This window comes from Symphalangus syndactylus, chromosome 20 (genome assembly GCF_028878055.3).
Source record: "Symphalangus syndactylus isolate Jambi chromosome 20, NHGRI_mSymSyn1-v2.1_pri, whole genome shotgun sequence".
NCBI lineage: Eukaryota > Metazoa > Chordata > Mammalia > Primates > Hylobatidae > Symphalangus > Symphalangus syndactylus.
In genome coordinates, this window is record NC_072442.2 from 49,281,542 (window position 1) to 49,300,549 (window position 19,008).

The 19,008-nt window shown below is 54.2% G+C and overlaps 2 protein-coding genes across 22 annotated transcripts in view; both read right to left on the reverse strand.

The window, feature by feature from the left end:
• Nucleotides 1–642: 642 nt before the first annotated feature.
• On the reverse strand, nt 643–3,932 carry LIMD2 (LIM domain containing 2). Of its 5 annotated transcripts, none has more exons than XM_055258647.2 (5): nt 2,870–3,027; nt 2,092–2,183; nt 1,863–1,904; nt 1,634–1,773; nt 643–1,546 (listed from the first exon to the last, which is right to left on the reverse strand). In XM_055258647.2, the coding sequence occupies exons 2-5, from the start codon at nt 2,131–2,133 to the stop codon at nt 1,387–1,389; spliced, it is 384 nt and encodes a 127-aa protein (XP_055114622.1). In that variant the 5' UTR covers nt 2,134–2,183; nt 2,870–3,027; the 3' UTR covers nt 643–1,386. The 5 variants fall into 5 exon arrangements, with proteins under 5 accessions (XP_055114622.1, XP_055114621.1, XP_063484382.1 ...); XM_055258646.2 differs by having other exon boundaries at nt 2,804–2,994; XM_063628312.1 differs by lacking the exon at nt 2,870–3,027 and adding an exon at nt 3,817–3,932 and having other exon boundaries at nt 643–1,773.
• Nucleotides 3,933–5,655: 1,723 nt separating this feature from the next.
• Nucleotides 5,656–19,008, reverse strand: part of STRADA (STE20 related adaptor alpha) — a 43,237-nt gene continuing 29,884 nt past the window's right edge. For 12 of the 17 annotated variants that reach the window (XM_055258642.1, XM_055258640.1, XM_055258641.1 and 9 more), the window contains 9 exons: nt 16,713–16,815; nt 16,115–16,236; nt 13,485–13,593; nt 13,248–13,371; nt 10,025–10,196; nt 9,409–9,513; nt 7,126–7,367; nt 6,790–6,832; nt 5,656–6,548 (listed from right to left, as the gene is read on the reverse strand). In XM_055258642.1, the coding sequence (XP_055114617.1) occupies nt 6,396–6,548; nt 6,790–6,832; nt 7,126–7,367; nt 9,409–9,513; nt 10,025–10,196; nt 13,248–13,371; nt 13,485–13,593; nt 16,115–16,236; nt 16,713–16,815 (1,173 nt within the window). In that variant the 3' untranslated portion in view covers nt 5,656–6,395. Of the gene's footprint in view, nt 6,549–6,789; nt 6,833–7,125; nt 7,679–9,408; nt 9,514–10,024; nt 10,197–13,247; nt 13,372–13,484; nt 13,594–16,114; nt 16,237–16,712; nt 16,816–19,008 lie in introns of those variants that run through there. The other 5 variants (XM_055258645.1, XM_055258644.1, XM_063628303.1 and 2 more) reach the window with 4 other exon arrangements.

The window sequence follows — 19,008 nt, forward strand, 5'->3', positions numbered from 1 at the left end:
TCATTGTCCCTGGGTTTTCAGAGGAGCAGATGTATGTTTCTCTTTGGATTTCCTGGGACAGTAGCTGTGACTGCCCCTCCCCAGAGCTTGAAAAGGCAAGGGGATGATGACAGCAACGAGGGGGAACGATGAGGGTGGACAATCCGGGGGTCACTAAAACCTTGGGCAGCACTTGCTGGGTCTGCTGGTTCCCGCCATTCTTCGCTAACTTCCAGGTCAAAGGGCTGGGAAGAAGGGAGGGAGCTAGACAGCTGGAACCAGCCAGGGAACGCGGCAGCTCGCACTGCAGGCACTGAAGTGCAGCAAGGACAGGCGCCATCACCCACTGGCAGCCTGGCCCTCCCGCTCTCAGACCTCTTCACAATGGGGTGCATATGGTAAGTTGGTGGGTCTGAACCAAGCCAAAACTGAGGGGCGAGGTGGAGTTTCAGTTCCAAAACCACTGTGGGTGTGACAGCATGAAGCCCTCGCTGTGAAGAGGAGCCCTCCCATTTCTCAATGGTGTGTCAGGGAACTGCCACCCACTTCTAGCCCCCTGCCCCCGTCAGGGCCAAGGTACTCGGGGCTGGCCCTGTCCCCCCATGCCCTCCCCATGGTGAGTCTGCACCCTTCCTGTGACAAATCCCCCAGCAGGCCACACAATAGAGAATCTGGATCTATTGAAACATGTTTAAAATGGGGTTGGTCACAACAGGATGGGCAGAAACGGGAGCGGGGGAGGGGAGTGGGGCCGCACCAGCCCCTGCCAGTGCCTGAGGCTGCAGCCTGGTGAGTGCTTTGCTTCTGCTTCTCCACGCTGGTGGTTCGAGATGGTCCCAAGCCCCACTGGGGCAGGCCCTGCCTTGCCCTGCAGAGGCAGAGTGGCTCCACTTCCCCATCCCCTCCCCCATGGGCTGCAGGGGCATTTATGAGGCCCAACAGGTGGCACTGTCGCGCTCCTTCCTCCCTGTCTCCGTGGCTCAGAACCAGGTTAAGGGTAGAGGTAGATGGGGAGATGTGGGGGCCACACAGTCTCCGGTGGCAGTGAGGGAGCTTGGGACCCTGAGCGGGGCATGCTGACTCCTTGCTGGAGAAAAGGCACCTAGATAGGGAAGCTGGGCTTGGGGGCCTCCCAGGGGGTCCTGGGGTGAGGTGGGGAGGGCGGCTGAACGAAGCAGGAAGCAGGGTGGTGGGCAGACCCCAATCCTGGTTCCCAAACCCTTACCGGCTGCGGGAGAAGGAAGAAGGAAAGAGTCCTGGAGCAGAGCCCTGCCCTGGGCCCCTCCGCCTGAGCAAGCCTCATCCCCTTCCCACCTGGCCCCCACGCAAGCCCACCTTGACCTCCTTCCCACCTTCCCCCTGCCGACTCCAGGCCCTCCGCAGAGGGGGTGGAAGGTTACAGAGGCCTCAGGCCGTCTTGGTGCCGGGGTCCACCTCCTTGTGGGCCCACAGCTCCTTGTGCTGCTTGCGACCAAACCCCTCGTCGTAGTTGCCTTTGCTCTTAAACAGCTGCTGGAAGTGGGGTTTGCAGTAGAACTCCCCGTGCAGCGCGGCGTAGCTGCCCAGGCTGCAGAAGCCAAACAACGGCGTCAGGTCAGGCCAGGTCGGGGCTGGGTTGGCAGACGAGGCGGGGGCGGGCAGGGCAGGGGCGCACCTGAGCTTGGTGTGACAGTGCTTGCAGCAGAAGCAAGAGTTGTGGAAAATGAGCTTGTCGGCCACCAGCCGCTCCATGGGGTACACGGTCTTCTGGCAGGCGGCGCAGGTCTCCTTCACCTGGGCCCGCAGGCTGAAGGACTGTGCGGGAGGCTCAGCCAGGTGCTGCCCCAGTGTCCATCCCGCTCCCTCACACCCCTCCTCCCGCACACCCGGCCCCAGGCCCCTACCTTGGAGCGCTGCACCGTGCTGCTGCCGCCGCCTTTGGCGTCCTGAGGGAGAGGGGCGGTCAGGGCAGGGGCAGCTCCGGGAGGCCCTGGACCAGGGCTGCAGCCATCAGCCCAAGGCCCAGGGGCGCGCCGCAGGGGGCAAAGGGGGCGGGCAAACTCTGGCGCCTCTCCCCTTCACCCCAGGCCAGGCTCCTGTCCGGGGGGCCCTCCCACCCGGCCGGGCACTTACATGAGAGGGGGTGGCCTGGGCGGCTCCTGCAGCCTGGAACATGGCTCGTTGGAGGTAGAAGCCTCGGGTGGAGACGCGGCACCCGCTGGGTTCTGCAAGGGGAAGTCAGTAGGGAGGGCCCCGCCAGCCCGGCCCCAGCCTGCAGGGTGGGGGGTGTTGACAGGCAGGGGCTGGGGGGGATTGCGGTTGGGACTTTCCCTAAGTCATTTCCTGTTGCTTTTGGTCTTGCCACTTCCGCCCCTCACCCACCTCCCCCACCCCTGCTCCCCAGGGGCCGGGGTCCCGAGTGGCACAGTCCCTCGGAAGAACAAAGTTAGCGGGAGCGGAAGGGCCAGGGGCTCCCGCGCAGCCGCCGTGTGCGCCCCGCGGACTGGGACCCCGCTTGGGGTGAGGGCAGGTCGGGGCCGGCGGGGCCGCGATGAGAAGCCGCTGCCCGGACCTGACCCCGGCCCTCGCTGCCCTGCGCCGCGCCCGGGCGTCCAGGCCTAGGCTGCGCAGCCCCTGGACAGCGCCGGAGGTCCCCGCCCGCCCCGCCCCTCGGCCCCCAAACTGGTCCCGCGCGGACCGGACCCCAGACCCCGTCCCTGCGAGCCCTGCCAGCGGGTCTCGGCTCCGCCCAGCCGGGGGTCGGCCTTGAAGCCAGGACTCGAGCCTGTGCGCCCCGGGCCAGAGCGGCTTGTGGACTCGCCGGGACCCCACGGGCGGCCCTCACCCCACACCACTCGGCGCCTCTCCCGGTTCCGGAGCCGGACGCGGCCCCTCCCCCCGCGGCTCTCACCAGGCCCAGCCTGGGCCGCGGGGCAGGATCGGTCTCCGGGGGCGCACGGGTGCGAGGAGGGCGCGGGCGCGAGCTGCTGCCGCTGCCAGTGGTCCCTGAGCCGCCGCCGCCGCCACCGCCTTATCGCCGCACCGCCCCCGCCGGCCCCCGCCCCGCGCCCGCCCATTGGCTCCGCCGCGCCCGGAGCCGCCGCCGACCCCCCTCCGCGCTTTGTCTTCCCCTCGCCGCCGTCCCCGCCTTTGTCTGTCCCCCACCCCGGGTCCGCGCTCCCGGCTCCGCAGCGCCCCGCGGGCCTTGCGCTCGCAGGCCTCGGGTACCGGCCCCGCCGTCTGCCCATCCCGACGGCGGCCCGGCGTGGGGAAGCGACGGTGGCAGGGACAGGATGGAAGGGCCGCGCTGCGCATCCCACGGGGAGGGGACGAGTTCAGGCTGCGGCGGCTGCGGTCGCGGGACACCGGGCGCTCCCGGCCTGGCTCCGGGATAACCAAGCTGGGCCTGGGCCATTCACTGCCTCGGTTTCCCCCGGGTGGCCTCGCCCGTAGGCGCCGGCGTCCCCATCCCCGCCCAGAGCTGTGGGGCCTCAGAGACCCAGCCGGGGCGACCCCGGAGCCTGGCCCGGGGTCCCTCGGGCCGCGAGTCCTCCTGCCGCCAGGGGCCGCCCCCGCCCCTTTGCGGCCCACGAGGCTGGCAGCGGCGTCCAGGCACGCGGTCCCCAGGTCCGGCCGCGAGGCTGCGGGGAGGAGCCTGGGGCGCCGGCTCGCCGCGGAGCCCGCACGAGGGCCCGGCGGCCCCACCAGCCCTCGGCGCCTCTGCAACCCTGCGACAGGCTGGGGTGGCCGCTATGCGTGGTTCCCGGAGCACCCGTCCCCCGAGGCTCCACGTCCTCAAGCGTTTCTGGGGCGGAATTCTGTGGGCAGCAACGCGGGCCGCCCCTCCAACAAGCGCACCTCATTTCTCACGGGGGAGCCGCAGCCCAGACAGCTGAGGTGACAGAGCTCGGGCCGCAGAGCTGCTCCCTCCCTGCAGCCGTACAGCAGGCCGGAGGCACAGCAGGCGAGAGACGGCCACTCGCTTTGGAGCGGCGGCGAGGCCGGCGCCTTCCCGGGCACGAGGGACCGCGTGGCTTGGCCTGAAATCAGGCTAGAAGCAGCTCCGGGAAGCACAGCCCTGAGCCCAGAGCCTTCCCACACTGTGGCAGGAATAGCACTGGCGGCCCACGCACTTGTCAGGGAACAGAACAGCTCCTGGCAGGGGAGCAGGGAGGCTGCAGCTTCCCCAGCGCCCAGCTGTTTCCCAGGCTGGCGGGCTCCACGGACCGGCTCCGCGTCTCCTCTCCAGCCTTCTGTTCTCTCTAGAGGAAGATCTGCGTTTTGCCTGCACTGTAGGCCGACTCTCTAGTGGGGAGTGTCAGACCCTCTAAAGTGGCTGCCTCTCGGGAAAGCTTCCACACCTGTCATCAGATTCTCCAAAGGGGCTGTTTGATGCAAGAAACGGGAAGCCCCGGAGGTACCAGGAGCAGGGCTCGCTGCCATTGGGCATGGTGAGGCCCCGGCACCCTGCCCAGGACGGGCCTGTGGGCTGAGCTGCAGATGGGCATTGAGGATGCCCCGACAGCAAGGTGCAGAAGGCATCCGGAAGCAAAGGAAACTGATGACCAGCGTTAAAAACAAACAACAAAAAAAGAGAACTTGGCTCGCCAGTGGCTCACGCCTGTAGACCCAGCACTTTGGGAGGCAGGTGGATCACGAGGTCAGAAGTTCGAGACCAGCCTAGCCAACATGGTGAAATCCCGTCTCTACTAAAAATACAAACATTATCCAGGTGTGGTGGTGTGTGCCTGTAATCGTAGCTACTCGGGAGGCTGAGGCAGGAGAATCGCTTGAACCCAGGAGGTGGAGGCTACAGTGAGTCAAGATGAAGCCAGTGCACTCCAGCCTGAGCGACAGAGCAACTCTGTTGAGTGGGGGGGGGGGGGGGGGGGGGGCGGGGCGAAGGGAACTTGAGGTTTAAAGCAGGAGGAGGAGGGCCAGAAATGAGCCCCCCCCGCCCCCGGGTCACTCACTCACCACAGGCCCCATCCTAGCCCAGGGTCGGTGTCATTCCCTTCACCTTAGCCTCTCACTGCCCGAAGAGGCTTTTCTTCTTTAAACTGCTGTTAAAATTTGGGAGGAAACGGAAAGTGAGGACACCTGATGGTTCAGAGCAGTTTCAGGTTAGAGGGCATTTGAGGTGCCCGAGCTGGGGGAGGGCCTTCCCCCTGAGGGACTGGGAGAAGGGTAAGCCGTGTGCCCTGGAAGCACTGCAGGGAGCCTCAGATTTGCACCCCCTGGCTCACACTCGCTGGCACCAGCCAGGATGGCAGGGACGGGCAGGGCTGGTTCTTAGGTTTCCTGCTCTTTGGGTGCTAGCACCCAGAGTAAGGAGACACCCAGGTCAGGTTGCAAGACAAACCCTTCTACCTCCTTTCCTGCCAAAGGCCGCCAGCGTCCTCTGCCTCAATCTCAATCTGTGGACCTTTTTAGCTCCAAAGTGGTTTGATGACCACAGGCTAAAATTCATAGTCTTAAAATTTTAGATAGTTAAGAGACAGATCTGTTACAGGTTTTCAAATAAACTGGTGTATCCAGTGAAAGAGGTCACTGCTGAGCTTCCGTGAGCACCCATGGGCCTGCTCTTGGATGGCGGGACGGCTCTCACCTGGGGCAGCATGGCCATCTCTGCAAGCACACACACAAGGAAGCAGCCTGTAGCCCCTGAGCTGATGCAGACACAATGCCATTCTCCAGCAGGGTCTCTAGAAATTTTAATTTGTTCTGACAATGAAACTAAGACAGCATAAGGACTTAAGCCCTCAAGCTAGGCAAGACACTGATGGCCCTTGGAGAAAGCACCAGGGCAGCTGGCAGGAGGCGCTAAGATGGATTCTTGGTGGGAAAGGAATGAGGCACACACATAAACCGTGGGAAAGACTTAGGAGTCAGAAGAGGGATAAGGATGGACTGTCCCAGCCTTAGTCTGTGCTTAAAAAGACAGAAATGCCCTTCTCTGGAATTGTGAGGGAGAGGTCTGAGGGAAGGGAGGCAGGCAGCTTACTACTTGCCCTTTCACTAACCTATAGGATCTGAGAGCAAAGTTAAATAGAATGAGGCTGGTCGCAAGCACTGGGAAGAGGTGGCGGTCCTCGGGGTTAAGGAGTCAAACCCTGGGCTTGGAATTCAGCTCCCAGGGCCAGAGCAGCATCTCTTCCTTCTGTGGAGGAGGTCACCTGAGCTCACAGGACTGGGAATGTTGGCTTTGAACCCTCCTGATCCCTGGTTGTTGAGATTCCCTTGTGTCTCAAAAGCCTTGGAGCAGTGAAGTGTCTCTCCAGGATTTTCTTTCCCAATCAGTCAGCAGTCAACTTTCCTGGAAGAATGTCCTTTCTACCCAATCTGCCCAGGAGGGCGGGAATGTGGCCAGCCCTCAGGAAGGGTCTCTGGGTGGCCTCTGCGTCCCTGGCTGGAGAATGCGCACAGTTTGCAGAGGCTCAGAACTCCCAGTCGTCCACTTCCAGCTCTTCCAGGTTTGTTACCAGGCCAAAGATTCCACTGTGGTCCTGAGACTGGCTGCCCTCAAAATTGGTGATGGGGGTGACAGGACGAAGCAATTCGGGCAAAGCTTCTGAAGCACGTCGCTTGATCTGGGGGAGAAGAGAGAGGTGGGGGACAGATCCTGTTGCTCTGGGTCCCAGGACACCATGGGGCAAGGAACCATGGCCTGGTGGCAGACGGGCTGTCAGAGCCAACTCTACGAGAGGAAGGAGCAGTGTCTTTCAGGGGCTTCGGAAGCGGGGTAATTTCTCTCATTCAAAGGGAGGGGAGAGAAAGCTAAAGGGATTGTGAGTTGTTAGAACCAGAACCAGAACCAAGGGGCTACGGTACCTGCTTGAAGAACGAGTGGTTCAGGAGGGCGCTGGCACTGGGCCTGGAGGGAAAGGGGAGGAGAGACCGCAGCATCACTGCTGTGCCCCCAGCTTCCCGAAATCCTGCCACTTATGCCTCAGCCTCGGGTCCCCTCTCCCTCTCCCTCAGCTCGTGGGAAGCAGTGGCCAGAGCTCCCCAGGCTGGCCTCTGACACACCCAGGAGCTGATCCCTCCTGTGTGTAGCTTCAGATTCCCCTGCAGAACCTTTGAGAGGTGTGTCCCTTCACACCCTGGCCTTACCCTCCTGAGCACCCTCTGCTCTCCCGAAGCCCAGGCCCAGGCCAACAGGAATACCTGGCATCCGGGTTGCGCTGAAGGCACTGCTCCACAAAGTGGTGGAAGTGGGGGGAGAAGGTTCGGTGGTAGGGGTGGGAAGGCGAGTCGCCGTTGGAGGGCCGGGGGGTGCTGGTGGTCAGGCTGTCACTCAGGCCAGAGTTGACCACTGAGCGCGAAGGGCTCATGGTCAGCTCCTCGGCGGGGATGGTGCTGGTATCCAACAGGCAGGGCACTGTGCCGTTCAGTTTCTCTAGCAGCATCTGGGGAGGACAGAACCAGGACCTGGGCTGTAGGGGGGGTCCCTGGAAGGCCTGAGAGTCTCTTCACAAATACGCTTTTCCCAATATGCAAATGTGATCATTTGAGAGTAGAAAAGGTGGAAGTGGAGTAAGTCCAATTTTCCCAAAGAAATGCTGGTCACTGGTGTGGCAGCTCCGCCCTAGCCAGGCCAACGTGAAAGCAGAGGGGTTGCACAAAAGTACCCGCTTTCGCCATGGCTGGAAAGCAGGGTTCACAGTTTCCTCTCTCCCTTTACAAGGCATCAAATTCCTTTTGCTGTAGAGTCCTCACCCTAGGGGAGAGAAGCAGCCAGATGAACCTGCTTTGAAGCGCAGCCGTCTGTCATGCCCAGGTGGATCCGATGAGGTTTGAGAGGCAGTCCCTGCAGTGCCACAGCCTGGGCTGTCGTTGCAGCAGGCCACACGGGAGCAAGATGCCCAAGGGGAGGCCAGGCTGGGTGGCTGTTCCAAAGTACCTCAACTCAACACATATAAAGCCAGCCCCACCTGGGACTGCTGTCCTCGTGGAAGTCCTCATGACCGCATAAGCTGTCCAAGCCAGAAACCTGGAAATTGCTCTAGAGCTGCACTAACATGATAGCCACTAGCCACTTGTGGCTATTTCGATTTAAATGAGGTTTAAAATTCAGTCCCTCAGTCTCACTGGTCACCTTCTAAATGCTCGACAGCCACACAGTCTCATGGCTCCCACGCTGGACAGTGCAGCCACAGAAGCCCTCCTTCGCTGCAGCAAATTCTAGTGGACGGTGCTGCTTCTAGGCCTGGACTTCTTGTTTCCCCTCAGTTGCCTTTTAATTCTTTCCTGAGCATCCTCTGTCACTGAATTATTTTACTGAGATCTCCTAGATTCTTCACATAGACTTCCATACCCTCCTAACTGATCTACTGGATCTAATCCATCTGCCGGGGTGGTCTTTGTAAATGAGCTAACTTATGCTGTCATTCCTGTGCTTAGAATCCTCAGCACTGCTCCACAGGCTTTAGGACAGGAACCAGTGCTCTAAAGTGGCATCAAAGCCCTTCACAATGTACCCTTGCTTCTTTCTGCGCCTGTCACCTGGCAGCCCCCAAGAAGCACTGCACCTTGGCCATTTATACCATTTACACCTCCTTGCTGTTCTCCAGATCTGTTTTTTCTAGACTCTGGGTCTCTGCACATGCTGCTGTCTGCCGAGAAGAGTGTCCTAGTTCCTCCTCCACACAGGTGACTGCTGTTTGCCTTCCAACTCAAGGCTGCCTCTTCCCAGGACCTCCCTGGGCCCCTGCTCTGGGGGGCTGCACTCTGGCCACCCTCCAGCTGCCCCTACCACCGGGCAAGCAGCCTGTGGGTTCTGGAAGTGGCTTACTTAGAGCCTGCATCCTGCCCCTTCCAGTTCTAGCCCACATTCCAAGTACCTGGGACCCAGGTAATCCTTGCCCAAATGACCCCAAATCCATTTTCTGGAATTAATGAGGCTTGGATAAGCCTCTTCCCTGGGTCTGTTTTCCCAAGGGTAGACTGTGCCACTGACTGTGCACCCTTGGATCCGAGGGGTGGCCAGAGGACAGGCATCTGGAGGGGCATGAACAGAAGCTGAACTTACAGAATGGGGGTTCCAAAGGTGTCAGCTGGAATGCGGTTGAGAACTGTGGGAATTCTAAATTAGAAACTGACCTTCCAGGTATATTTATCCAAGTAGGAGGACAGAACATATTTTATACATTTATAAAAACTGGTTAGCTTAATGTATATGTTTTAAATAGACATGTAGCGTGTGGGTCTCCATTTGCACCCCTGCTCCCAGGCTCCCCTCCCCAAGCTGGCCTCCCTTACCACCAAGTTTGCCACAAGAAGTAAACAAAGAGTGAGGTCACCATCCCCCGCTGGGTGGGACTTCTTGAAGGAAAAGACAGGGTCTTTCATCTTAGTATTCCTGGGCTGTGTCCTGAGTGTGAGAGATACTCAACGAACATCTGTGGAAGGCAAGCAGGCAAGAAGGAAACCGATGGACGGCAGGCTTACCTGGGTGGCAGGCATATCCTTAAAGGGGACGTGGCCGTTGGCCAGTTCACAGGCTGTGATTCCCACACTGTAGATGTCAGACTTGGCATCATAACCCTGGAGATTCTAAGCCAGGAAAAAAAGGCCACAGATTACCCCATTTGGTCTTTGTTCTTAGAAAAAGGGTAGAACTAAAGAGAGGAAAAGGATGGCTGTCCCCAAATCAGGACCTGCTGCTAATGACTCTCCTTGCCTGTGCTACTGAAGACTAACTGCTATTTTACCACCTGCAACTGTTTGGCAATGCTCTGTAAGGAGCAGGAAGTGCCAGCCCCATGCCCCTGCTTAGCACAGGAATCCAGAGAACAGCAAACATTTCCAAAATGCTCACTCTTCTCATAGGGTGCCAAGGGTCCCTAAAGGGAGCTGAAATAGCATCCAGTAGAGGTTAGGACCCCCTGGGAGGAACCACATCCATCTGCAGTGGACAGGCACTGCCCACGCTGAGGGCTCCCTCCCTCCAGGAACCCCTTTACCCCACTGGGAAGTTGAGAGCCCCCGACTCCAGGCAATGCCTGAAGGCTCCCTTGGGAATCATGAGTTGGGTAGGAGAGCTCCTCTGGGCCCACACACAGACCTGCTGGAGGACCTCAGGGCTGAGCCACGGCAGAACCTTGACGCTGTACTTGGGAAAATCGTGGACCACTCGCTGCCGCTGCCCGTGGCTTATCATGCTGAGGTTGCTGCGCAAACCAGACAGGTAGACCTTCCCATCCACAGAGATCAGGATGTGGCTGGCTTTGACACTCCTGGGGAAGCGGGGAGGGTGTCATGGAGAGTAGGAGCCCCTCCTGCTACAAATTTTTGGTCTTCGCACACTCCACCTGGCCAGCTCTCTCCTGTGTGTGTTATACATGTATATGTGTATTTTACATATATAAACATGTTTTTGTTTTTATTCAGATAGAGTCTCACTCTGTCACCAGGCTAGAGTGCAGTGGCTCAATCTAGGCTCACTGCAACCTCTGCCTCCTGGGTTCAAACAATTCCTGTGCCTCAGCCATCCAAGTAGCTGGGATTACAGGTGTTCACCACCACACTCAGCTAATTTTTTTCTTTTTTTTTTTTCTTTTTGAGACGGAGTCTTGCTCTGTCACACAGGCTGGAGTGCAGTACGCCATCTCGGCTCACTGCAAGCTCCACCTCCCGGGTTCACACCATTCTCCTGCCTCAGCCTCCCGAGTAGCTGGGAATACAGGCGCCCACCATGACGCCCGGCTAATTTTTTTTTTGTATTTTTAGTGGAGACGGGGTTTCACTGTGTTAGCCAGGATGGTCTCGATCTCCTGACCTCGTGATCCACCCATCTCGGCCTCCCAAAGTGCTAGGATTACAGGCGTGAACCATTGCACCCGGCCCGCCCAGCTAATTTTTATATTTTTTTAGAGATGGGGTTTCGCCATGTTGGCCATGCCAGTCTTGAACTCCTGGCTTTAAATGATCCGCCTGCTTTGGCCTCCCAAAGTGCTGGGATTACAGGTGTGAGTCACTGTGACCGGCCTATCACCAGATTTTTTGTTCTTGTTGTTGTTGTTGTTGAGAGAGAGTCTCACTCTGTCGCCCAGGCTGGAGTGCAGTGGCGCAATCTCAGTTCACTGCAACCTCTGCCTCCCAGGTTCAAGTGATTCTCCTGCCTTAGCCTCCTGAGCAGCTGGGACTACAGGCACATGCCACCACATCCGGCCAGTTTTTGTATTTTTAGTAGAGACAGGGTTTCACCATGTTAGCCAGGCTGGTCTTGAACTCCTGACCTCAAGAGATCCACCCCTTGGCCTCCCAAAGTGCTGCCACTGCATCCAGCTATAACTATGTTTTAATGAAAAACTTCAAATCTACATAAAATAGCATGACTCCATTTACATATCATCAGATTAAAAGCTTATTTAGCTGTCATCCAGGCTGGAGTGCAATGGCACAATCTTGGCTCACTGCAGCCTCCACCTCCCAGGTTCAAGTGATTATCCTGCCTCAGCCTCCCGAGTAGCTGGGATTACAGGCACCTGCCACCACGCTCGGCTAATTTTTGTATGTTTAGTAGAGACAGGGTTTTGCCATGTTGGCCAGGCTGGTCTTGAACTCCTGACCTCAAGTGATCCACCCGCCTTGGCCTCCCAGAGTGCTGGGACCGTTAAGTGCTCTTGTATGCTCTAGACCACCTCTTGCCCTACCTCCTATGAATGCTTTTAATCTGTACTTTTTATTTGTAGGAATCTTGTAAAGTGTACCTAGGGGTACTGTGTTCCGCATCCCATTCTTCCTTTTTCACTCAGAGCTGTAGTTTCCAGACACATTTGTGTTGCTAGCTGTGTACCTTTCATCTTTGCTTCTAATTGTCACCTTGGCTCTGGGAAGAGATCTAACACTTTTACTCATCCATCCTTCTGGGGACAGACATTCACACTACCCCTAACCAACACATGTGTGAATGGTGACATCCAAACATGTCCCCTGATGGGTCTGCACAAGGGTTTCTTTAGGGTGTACATCCAGAAGTGGCATTGATGGTTCTGGTTCCGTGACCCTGACTGGCAGCACCGGCCATCTTCCACCACCTGGACAGGAGGCTCCCCGTCCTTGCCACACTGGGACTCGTCCAGCCTCCCAACCGCTTCCAGTCTCATGTGTATAAGGTGACCTCTTGTTTTTCATTTGCTTTTCTCTGATTGCGAGATTTGAGTGGCTCTTCCTATGATGGGTTTGTCTTGGGGTTTCCTCTTTTGTAAACTTCGTATCTTTGGCCCATTTTTCTTGCTTTGCTGTGTCCATTTCTTGTTGATTTGCAAGATTTCCCTGTTACTAATCTCCTGTGTTGACAAAGCTAATATCATCTGCTCTGTCACTTGTTTCTTAACGTTTTTCATGGTATCTTGTATTGGATAGAAATCTTCTTGATGTAATCAAATTCATCAATCTTTTGTCTTATGTTTTGTGCTTCTAAAATGTTGAGAAATTACTATATGCCTCAGGTCACAAAAACATTTTCTCACATTTCCTTCTATTTAAGTCTATAGTTTAATGTTTTACATAGAAGCCTTTAATCCAGCTGGAGTCCTCCTCTGTATGAGGAGTTAGGTAGGGGTCCAGTTTTACCATTTTCCCTACTATGAGCTGATTTCCTGACACCATCTACTAAGCTATCTGTCTTCGTCCTGGTCTCTCAGCATAAGACTGACTCTGGGGCACAGAAAGGAGGCAGAGGGTGGAGTACAAAGGTCCACATCAGATGTTCCTCTCATGCAACACTCAGGACCAAGCTGCTCAGCAAAGAGAAAGTCAGTGGCTTCAGCACTAACAGGCTAAGTGACCATCCCCCAAGTCAGTGGCAAGGTCAGAATCCAGATCCTTCTCTGTTTTTTTTTAAGACAAGAGTCTCACTCTGCCACCCAGGCTGGAGTGCAATGGTGTGATCTCCAGTCACTGCAACCTCTGCCTCCCAGGTTCAAGAGATTCTCCTGCCTCAGCTTGTGGTCCCAGTAGCTGGGACTACAAGCACGTGCCACCACACCCAGCTAATTTTTGTATTTTTAATAGAGACAGGGTTTCACTATGTTGGCCAGGCTGGTCTCAAACTCCTGACCTTGTGATCCACCCGCCTTGGCCTCCCAAGCACTGTGATTACAGGCATGAGCCATCGCACTGGGCCCTTTTTCTTTTCAGAGCAAAGAGTTCTTCAGCAAGAATCCAGATCCTTGATTTTAAACTCTGGCTTCATTAACTTCAGTCAAACTTCACCTGTTTACCTGAAGGCTCGGGGCATAGCTACCCACTGTAATCATGGGAAAGGCCGCCTAAGAACGCACCTGTGTACATATCCCATGTGGTGGATGTAGTCGAGGGCCTTCAGCACCCCCTGCAGGATATAAGCGATCGCCAACTCATTCATGCCATCCATGAAGTGTGTACAGATGAGATCTTTTGCAGAACCTGGAGAAAAGAATTGCATGGAGGCAGTGAAAGGTAATGGAGGAGGAAAACACAGGCAATCTGACAACAGAGTCCCAATAACCCCTTTCTACCAAGAACCCTTTCCCACTCACCATATGCCATGAATGATGTGACAACCCACAGCTCATTGTCTGCAATAAAAGTGGCTCGATATGGCACGATATTGGGATGGTTGAAGAGTTTGGAGACATGCAGCTCGCCCTGGAAGCAATGATGAAGCAAGGATGCCGCTCAACATGAAGGTGGCAGCATGGACAATAGGGGGACCTGGCACTTTCTGGGTATTCTCAAGAGTCGTGGGAGCAGCCTAAGCAGGTGCCTGCCAACATAGGAAAAACAAGGCCCTGCTGCCTCTGCAGGGACCCAGCACTGCTTTGCCTCTGCCAAATAGGGAAACTGCCAACAACAGAGGGTGCCAGCACACTGACTCAGAGATGATGAAGGCAAACTGTTGACTGAAGACTTCTGAAGTTATAAGCTTATCTCAATTTCAAGGGCCAACGTACAGAATTCCTCTTTAAGATAAGAAAACAAAAAATATTTTGTTGTTGTTATTTGTAGAGACAAGGTCTCACTGTGTTGCCCAGGCTGGTCTCAAACTCCTGGGCTTAAGCAATCCTTCTGCCTCAGCCTCCCAAAGTGCTAGGATTATAGGCGTGAGCCACCGAGCCACTGCACCTGGCCAAAAATGTTTTCTTTTTTATTTTTTTGAGACAGGGTCTTGCTCTGTCACCCAGACTGGAGTGCAGTGGTGCGATCTTGTCTCACTGTAGCCTCAACTTCCCAGGCTCAAGTCATTGTCCCACCTCAGCCTCGCTGGTAGCTGCGACCACAGGTGGACGTCACCATACCTAGCTGGTGTTTTGTATTTTTTTGTACAGGGTTTTGCCATGTTGCCTAGGCCTGCTTTGGCCTCCCAAAGTGCTGGGATTACAGGCGTGAGCCACCGTGCCCAGCCCAAAACTATGTTTCTATTATAAAAGAAAACATGGCCGGGCATGGTGGCTCATGCCTGTAATCACAGCACTTTGGGAGGCGAGGCGGGCGGATCACTTGAGCCCAAGAGTTGGAGACCAGCCTGGGCAACATGGCGAAACCCCATCTATATGAAACACAAAAAAAATTAGTTGAGCGTGGTGGTGTATGCCTTTAGTCCCAGCTACTCGGGAAGCTTAAGTGGTAGAATCAGCTGTGCCTGAGAAGTCGAGGCTGTGGTGAGCTGTGATTGCACCACTGCACTCCAGCCTGAGCAACAGAGCCAGACCTTGTCTCAAATAAAGAAAAAAAAAAAGAAAGAAAGAAAACATAGTTGATGGAGGAGAAGGCCGGCTGAGACTGGCTTCTGCTCCATCCTCAGACCCACCATACTACTATGAACAGATGAACAGGTCCTAGAGCACCATCAGGTAACCACCAATTCAGAAAAAGTTGTAAATGAAGGAGGGGAGGGGCTGCAACTAACTCTACTGAAGGAAAACTGCCCCAGGCCCTGAATCTAAGCTGGCATCAGGAAAGGAGAGTCTAACTCCCAGGCACTTACTAGACTCACAGTCTCTGTTTTGTTTTGTTTTGTTTTTTGAGCCAGGGACTCAGTCTGTCACCCAGGCTGGAGTTTGGTAGTGCAATCTCAAACTCCTGGGCTCAAGCAATCTGCCTGCCTTGCCCTCCCAAAGTGTTGGGATTACAGGCATGAGCTACCATGCCTGGCCCCTCTCTCAGTTTAACGAGAGAGTGGCTACTTGCTTCTCGAATAGAAAGGAATGTCAGGACCGGGCATAGTGGCTCACACCAATCCTAGCACTTTGGGAGGCTGAGGTGAGTTGATTGCTCGAGCTCAGGAGTTTGAGACCAGCCTGGGCAAGATGGTGAAACCCTATCTCTACCAAAAATACAAAAATTAGCCAGGTGTGGTGTGCCTATAGTCCCAGCTACTTGGCAGGCTGAGGCAGGAGAATCACTTGAGCCCAGGAGGTTAAGGCTGCAGTGAGCCGTGCTCCTGCCACTGTACTCCAGCCAGGGCAATAAAATGAGACCCTGTCTCAAAAAAAAAAAAAAAAAAGGCCAGATGCGGTGGCTCATGTTTGTAATCACAGCACTTTGGGAGACCAAGGCAGGCGGATCACCTGAAGTCAGGAGTTTGCGACCAGCCTGGCCAACATGAAGAAACCCCGTCTTTACTAAAAATACAAAAGTTAGCCGGGCATGGTGGTGTGGCGCCTATAGTCCCAGCTACTCGGGAGGCTAAGGCAGGAGAATCGCTTGAACCCAGGAGGCGGGGGTTGCAGTGAGCCGAGATCGTGCCACTGCACTCCACCCTGGGTGACAGTGAGAATCCGTCTCAAAAAAGAAAAGAAAAAGAAAGGAACATCAAACAGGATGCTGAGAGCCAGAAGATGGCCACTGGTGGCAGGGCAGGCGCCTAGCGTCTGGAACAAGATGGCTTGGGTTTGAATCCTGCCTCTGCCATGGGCAAGTTACTTAGCTTCTCTCTAAATAATAAATAAATGAATAAAAGAGCCAGAAGGGAGTGTTTGGAGAAGAAAAGGGAAATATAAATTAGTCTGAGCAGCATTTCAGCCCAATCCTTAGTGCCAAATGGCCAGGATTCTCCACTGAAAGCTTCCATAACTTCCGAACGTTTAGTCTGCCTTCATTTCTTTGTAATTCCTATCAGAGCCAAGAGCCCACCCTCCCTCCATGTGACACACTCATGGTTTATTACCTGCAAGAATGTTACCATCTCATTGGAGCAAGCTTCTAGGTTAATCCTCCGTACAGTCACATACTCTCCTGTTGGTTTGTACCTTGCTAGATTCACAGTCATCAGGTCCTCAAATCCTTTGCCTAAAAGAAAACGGGAATGCCATACACAAGGACAAGAACAACAAAGGTTTTTAAGAAAATTTTCCTTTAAAAAAGGGACTTGATTTCAAAAGAAACTTAATGTTAAATTTTTCACTACTGTTACTTTTTTTTTTTCCTTTTCCCAGCAGAATTTAACTGTTATGTTCATGGCTCACATTTCTTGATTTTTCTCTTATCAGTTCCTTCTCAGCCAACCTTTCTTACTCACTATGGCCAGGACACCAGAAACATGCAGCCACAAAGGAAAGATGGCAAAAGAGCTTCTCTCCTGGAAGTTTGATCTCTTCCCATACTTGGCAGAAAAAAACAGAGAAGACCCACAGAAGCAAGTCTGTGCCCATGAATCCTCCTAACTAGTGGACGGCCTCTGCTGTACACACATCTGGGGCTGCTGAGAAAGCTGCAGCAGCCCCTGGAGCAGAGAGCAGGAGAGTAAGGACGGCCCCTGCACATACCTATCACAGTGAGCAGTTCATAACACCCTCCCTCTGGCAGAAAGCTACTCATGACCTCCTGTTTAGAGAAGGATGCTATTGACTCTGAGCTCGCATCATTGGTCTAAAAAAGAAAAAGAAAAATAGGTTAGTAGAGAAAACTGGGGGTGGGATGGGAGTGGGGTGAAGGTGGTAATTCAGACCCACGAGGAGACTGGCATCTAAACACACACACAAATCCCGACTCGGTGCCAGCACTATTTGAAGAGAAACAAAACACCACATTCAGTGTAGTAATCAGCACTAATATCAGAGCAAGCGTTAGGGTTGTCTACAAATGAGACAAGGACCTGTTCCCATCAGCTGTTAATCTGCTTGTCCTTTCCAACAATCAATGCATTTGCTAAAAGCTATGAAATGGTCACTTGGAGAAGGGATGTCTAGAGAATGAAAGCATGTTTGGAAAAGAGAAGCAGGTGGAGAGGTAGGGGTTCTCTTGAATTTCCTGATGCATTAGGATCCTATTTTTAAGGTCCTGACCACAAGAATCTCAAAGTCAAACACTGAATCTTGCTCTAGGGAAAATGTGGCCAGGAGTAGCCCCCTCTTTAGCAAACCAAGAGCCCGGGCCAGTCATTGCCTGACGTTTCCAAGTGAAGTGGGAGAACCCTGATGCCCTGAGCTGCAGGAAAGGCACAGAACTGTCAGGTCTCAGGCATCATCCAGGCAGCGGAGGAGGCCTGCTCCCTCGTCCCTGCCCACGTGTGCTGAGAGTGAAGCTGGAGTCCAGCCACTTAGGATGTGTCACAACTCTGGCCTCTGAGGTCCTAGAAGAAGGTGTCCAGCCATGTCCGAGTTTGTGCAAAACACACGGCAGACCAACAGCTCTTCTTTCAGCTTAATGGACTGTTTCCTTCATCCAGACCTAAATTTATGTGTATGATTTAGGGGCTGTGACCGCTTTTCTTTTTTTTAGATTCTCTTTCTTTAGATGCACATCTAACTGAAATGGAGAAACCTGGACCAGCTCATGTTTCATGTGCTGCACTCATAAACCTGACCTCCAAGCAGAAAAAGTCCTTTGTGAAAGTATGAGAGGCTCCTGGTCCAGCACTACCCAGAAGAGCACGAGCTGAGAGTGTTCTGACAAGGCGGTGCTTGAACAACTCTTTGGGAAGCAGCTCTGCAGAGGAAACCATAAAGATGACAGTGCTCTATACCTGTTAGATGACCAGGGTATACTTTCCAGAGCACTTCCACATTGCACATGATCTCCTCCATAGCTCAGTGAAGTAGCCAGGACAGATCTTATCTCCACTTTTCACTAACAAAAACAAGGGCCAAGGAGATTATGTGACTTGCCAAAAATCAAAACGTGAGTACATGGCACAGGACCCAGGCCCAAGCCAGTGAGATTAATCTACCACCCTGTTGGCTGACATTTCACGTGTATTTGGTTTGTTTGTTGTTTTGTTGCTGTTGTTTTTAAGAGATGGGTTATCTCTCTCTCGCTCAGGCTAAAGTGCAGTGGTGAGATCCTGATTTACCGTGGCCTCAAACTCCTGGGCTCAATTGATCCTCCTGCCTCAGCCTCCCAAGTACCTGAGATTATTGGCAGGAGCTGAGATTATTGGCTGTATGTGGTTTCAAAACAGTTGATGCTGCTGATGGGAAAAGAAACCCTCAAGTGGGCTCTGTCTCCCTCACCACTTACCCTGGCAATAAGAGGAACCTAGTCAAGCAAAATTAAGCCCTGTCACCAAATTCCATTTCTAATTTAATCAATTTTTATATTTATAAGATTTGGCCATATTGTTGTATTTCACTGTAGTTCACCCATTTTCACTGCTGTATAATATATTCACCACATGAATATATCTCAGTTTATCCAATTCCAACATTGATGGCTCATTTGGATTGCTTCTCTGTTCTGCTATTATGGACTGTGCTACTATAAACATGTTTGAATATGCCTCCTGACTAAAGCTTGTAATTAGGAGTGGCTGGAATTGCTAGTGACAGACCATATGAACAGTCAACTGTTTGAGACAACACCAAATTATTTTCCAAAATGCTTATACCAATTTACACTCCCACCAGCAACGTAGGTGGTTTTTTTTTTTTTTTAGATGGAGTCTCACTCTGTCACCAGGCTGGAGTGCAGTGGCACGATGATCTCGGCTCAATGCAAGCTCCGCCTCCTGGGTCCAAGCAATTCTCCTGCCTCAGCCTCCCAGGTGGCTGGGACTATAGGTGTGAGCCACCACGCCTGGCTAAGTTTTGTATTTTTTTGTAGAGATGGGGTTCTGCCATGTTG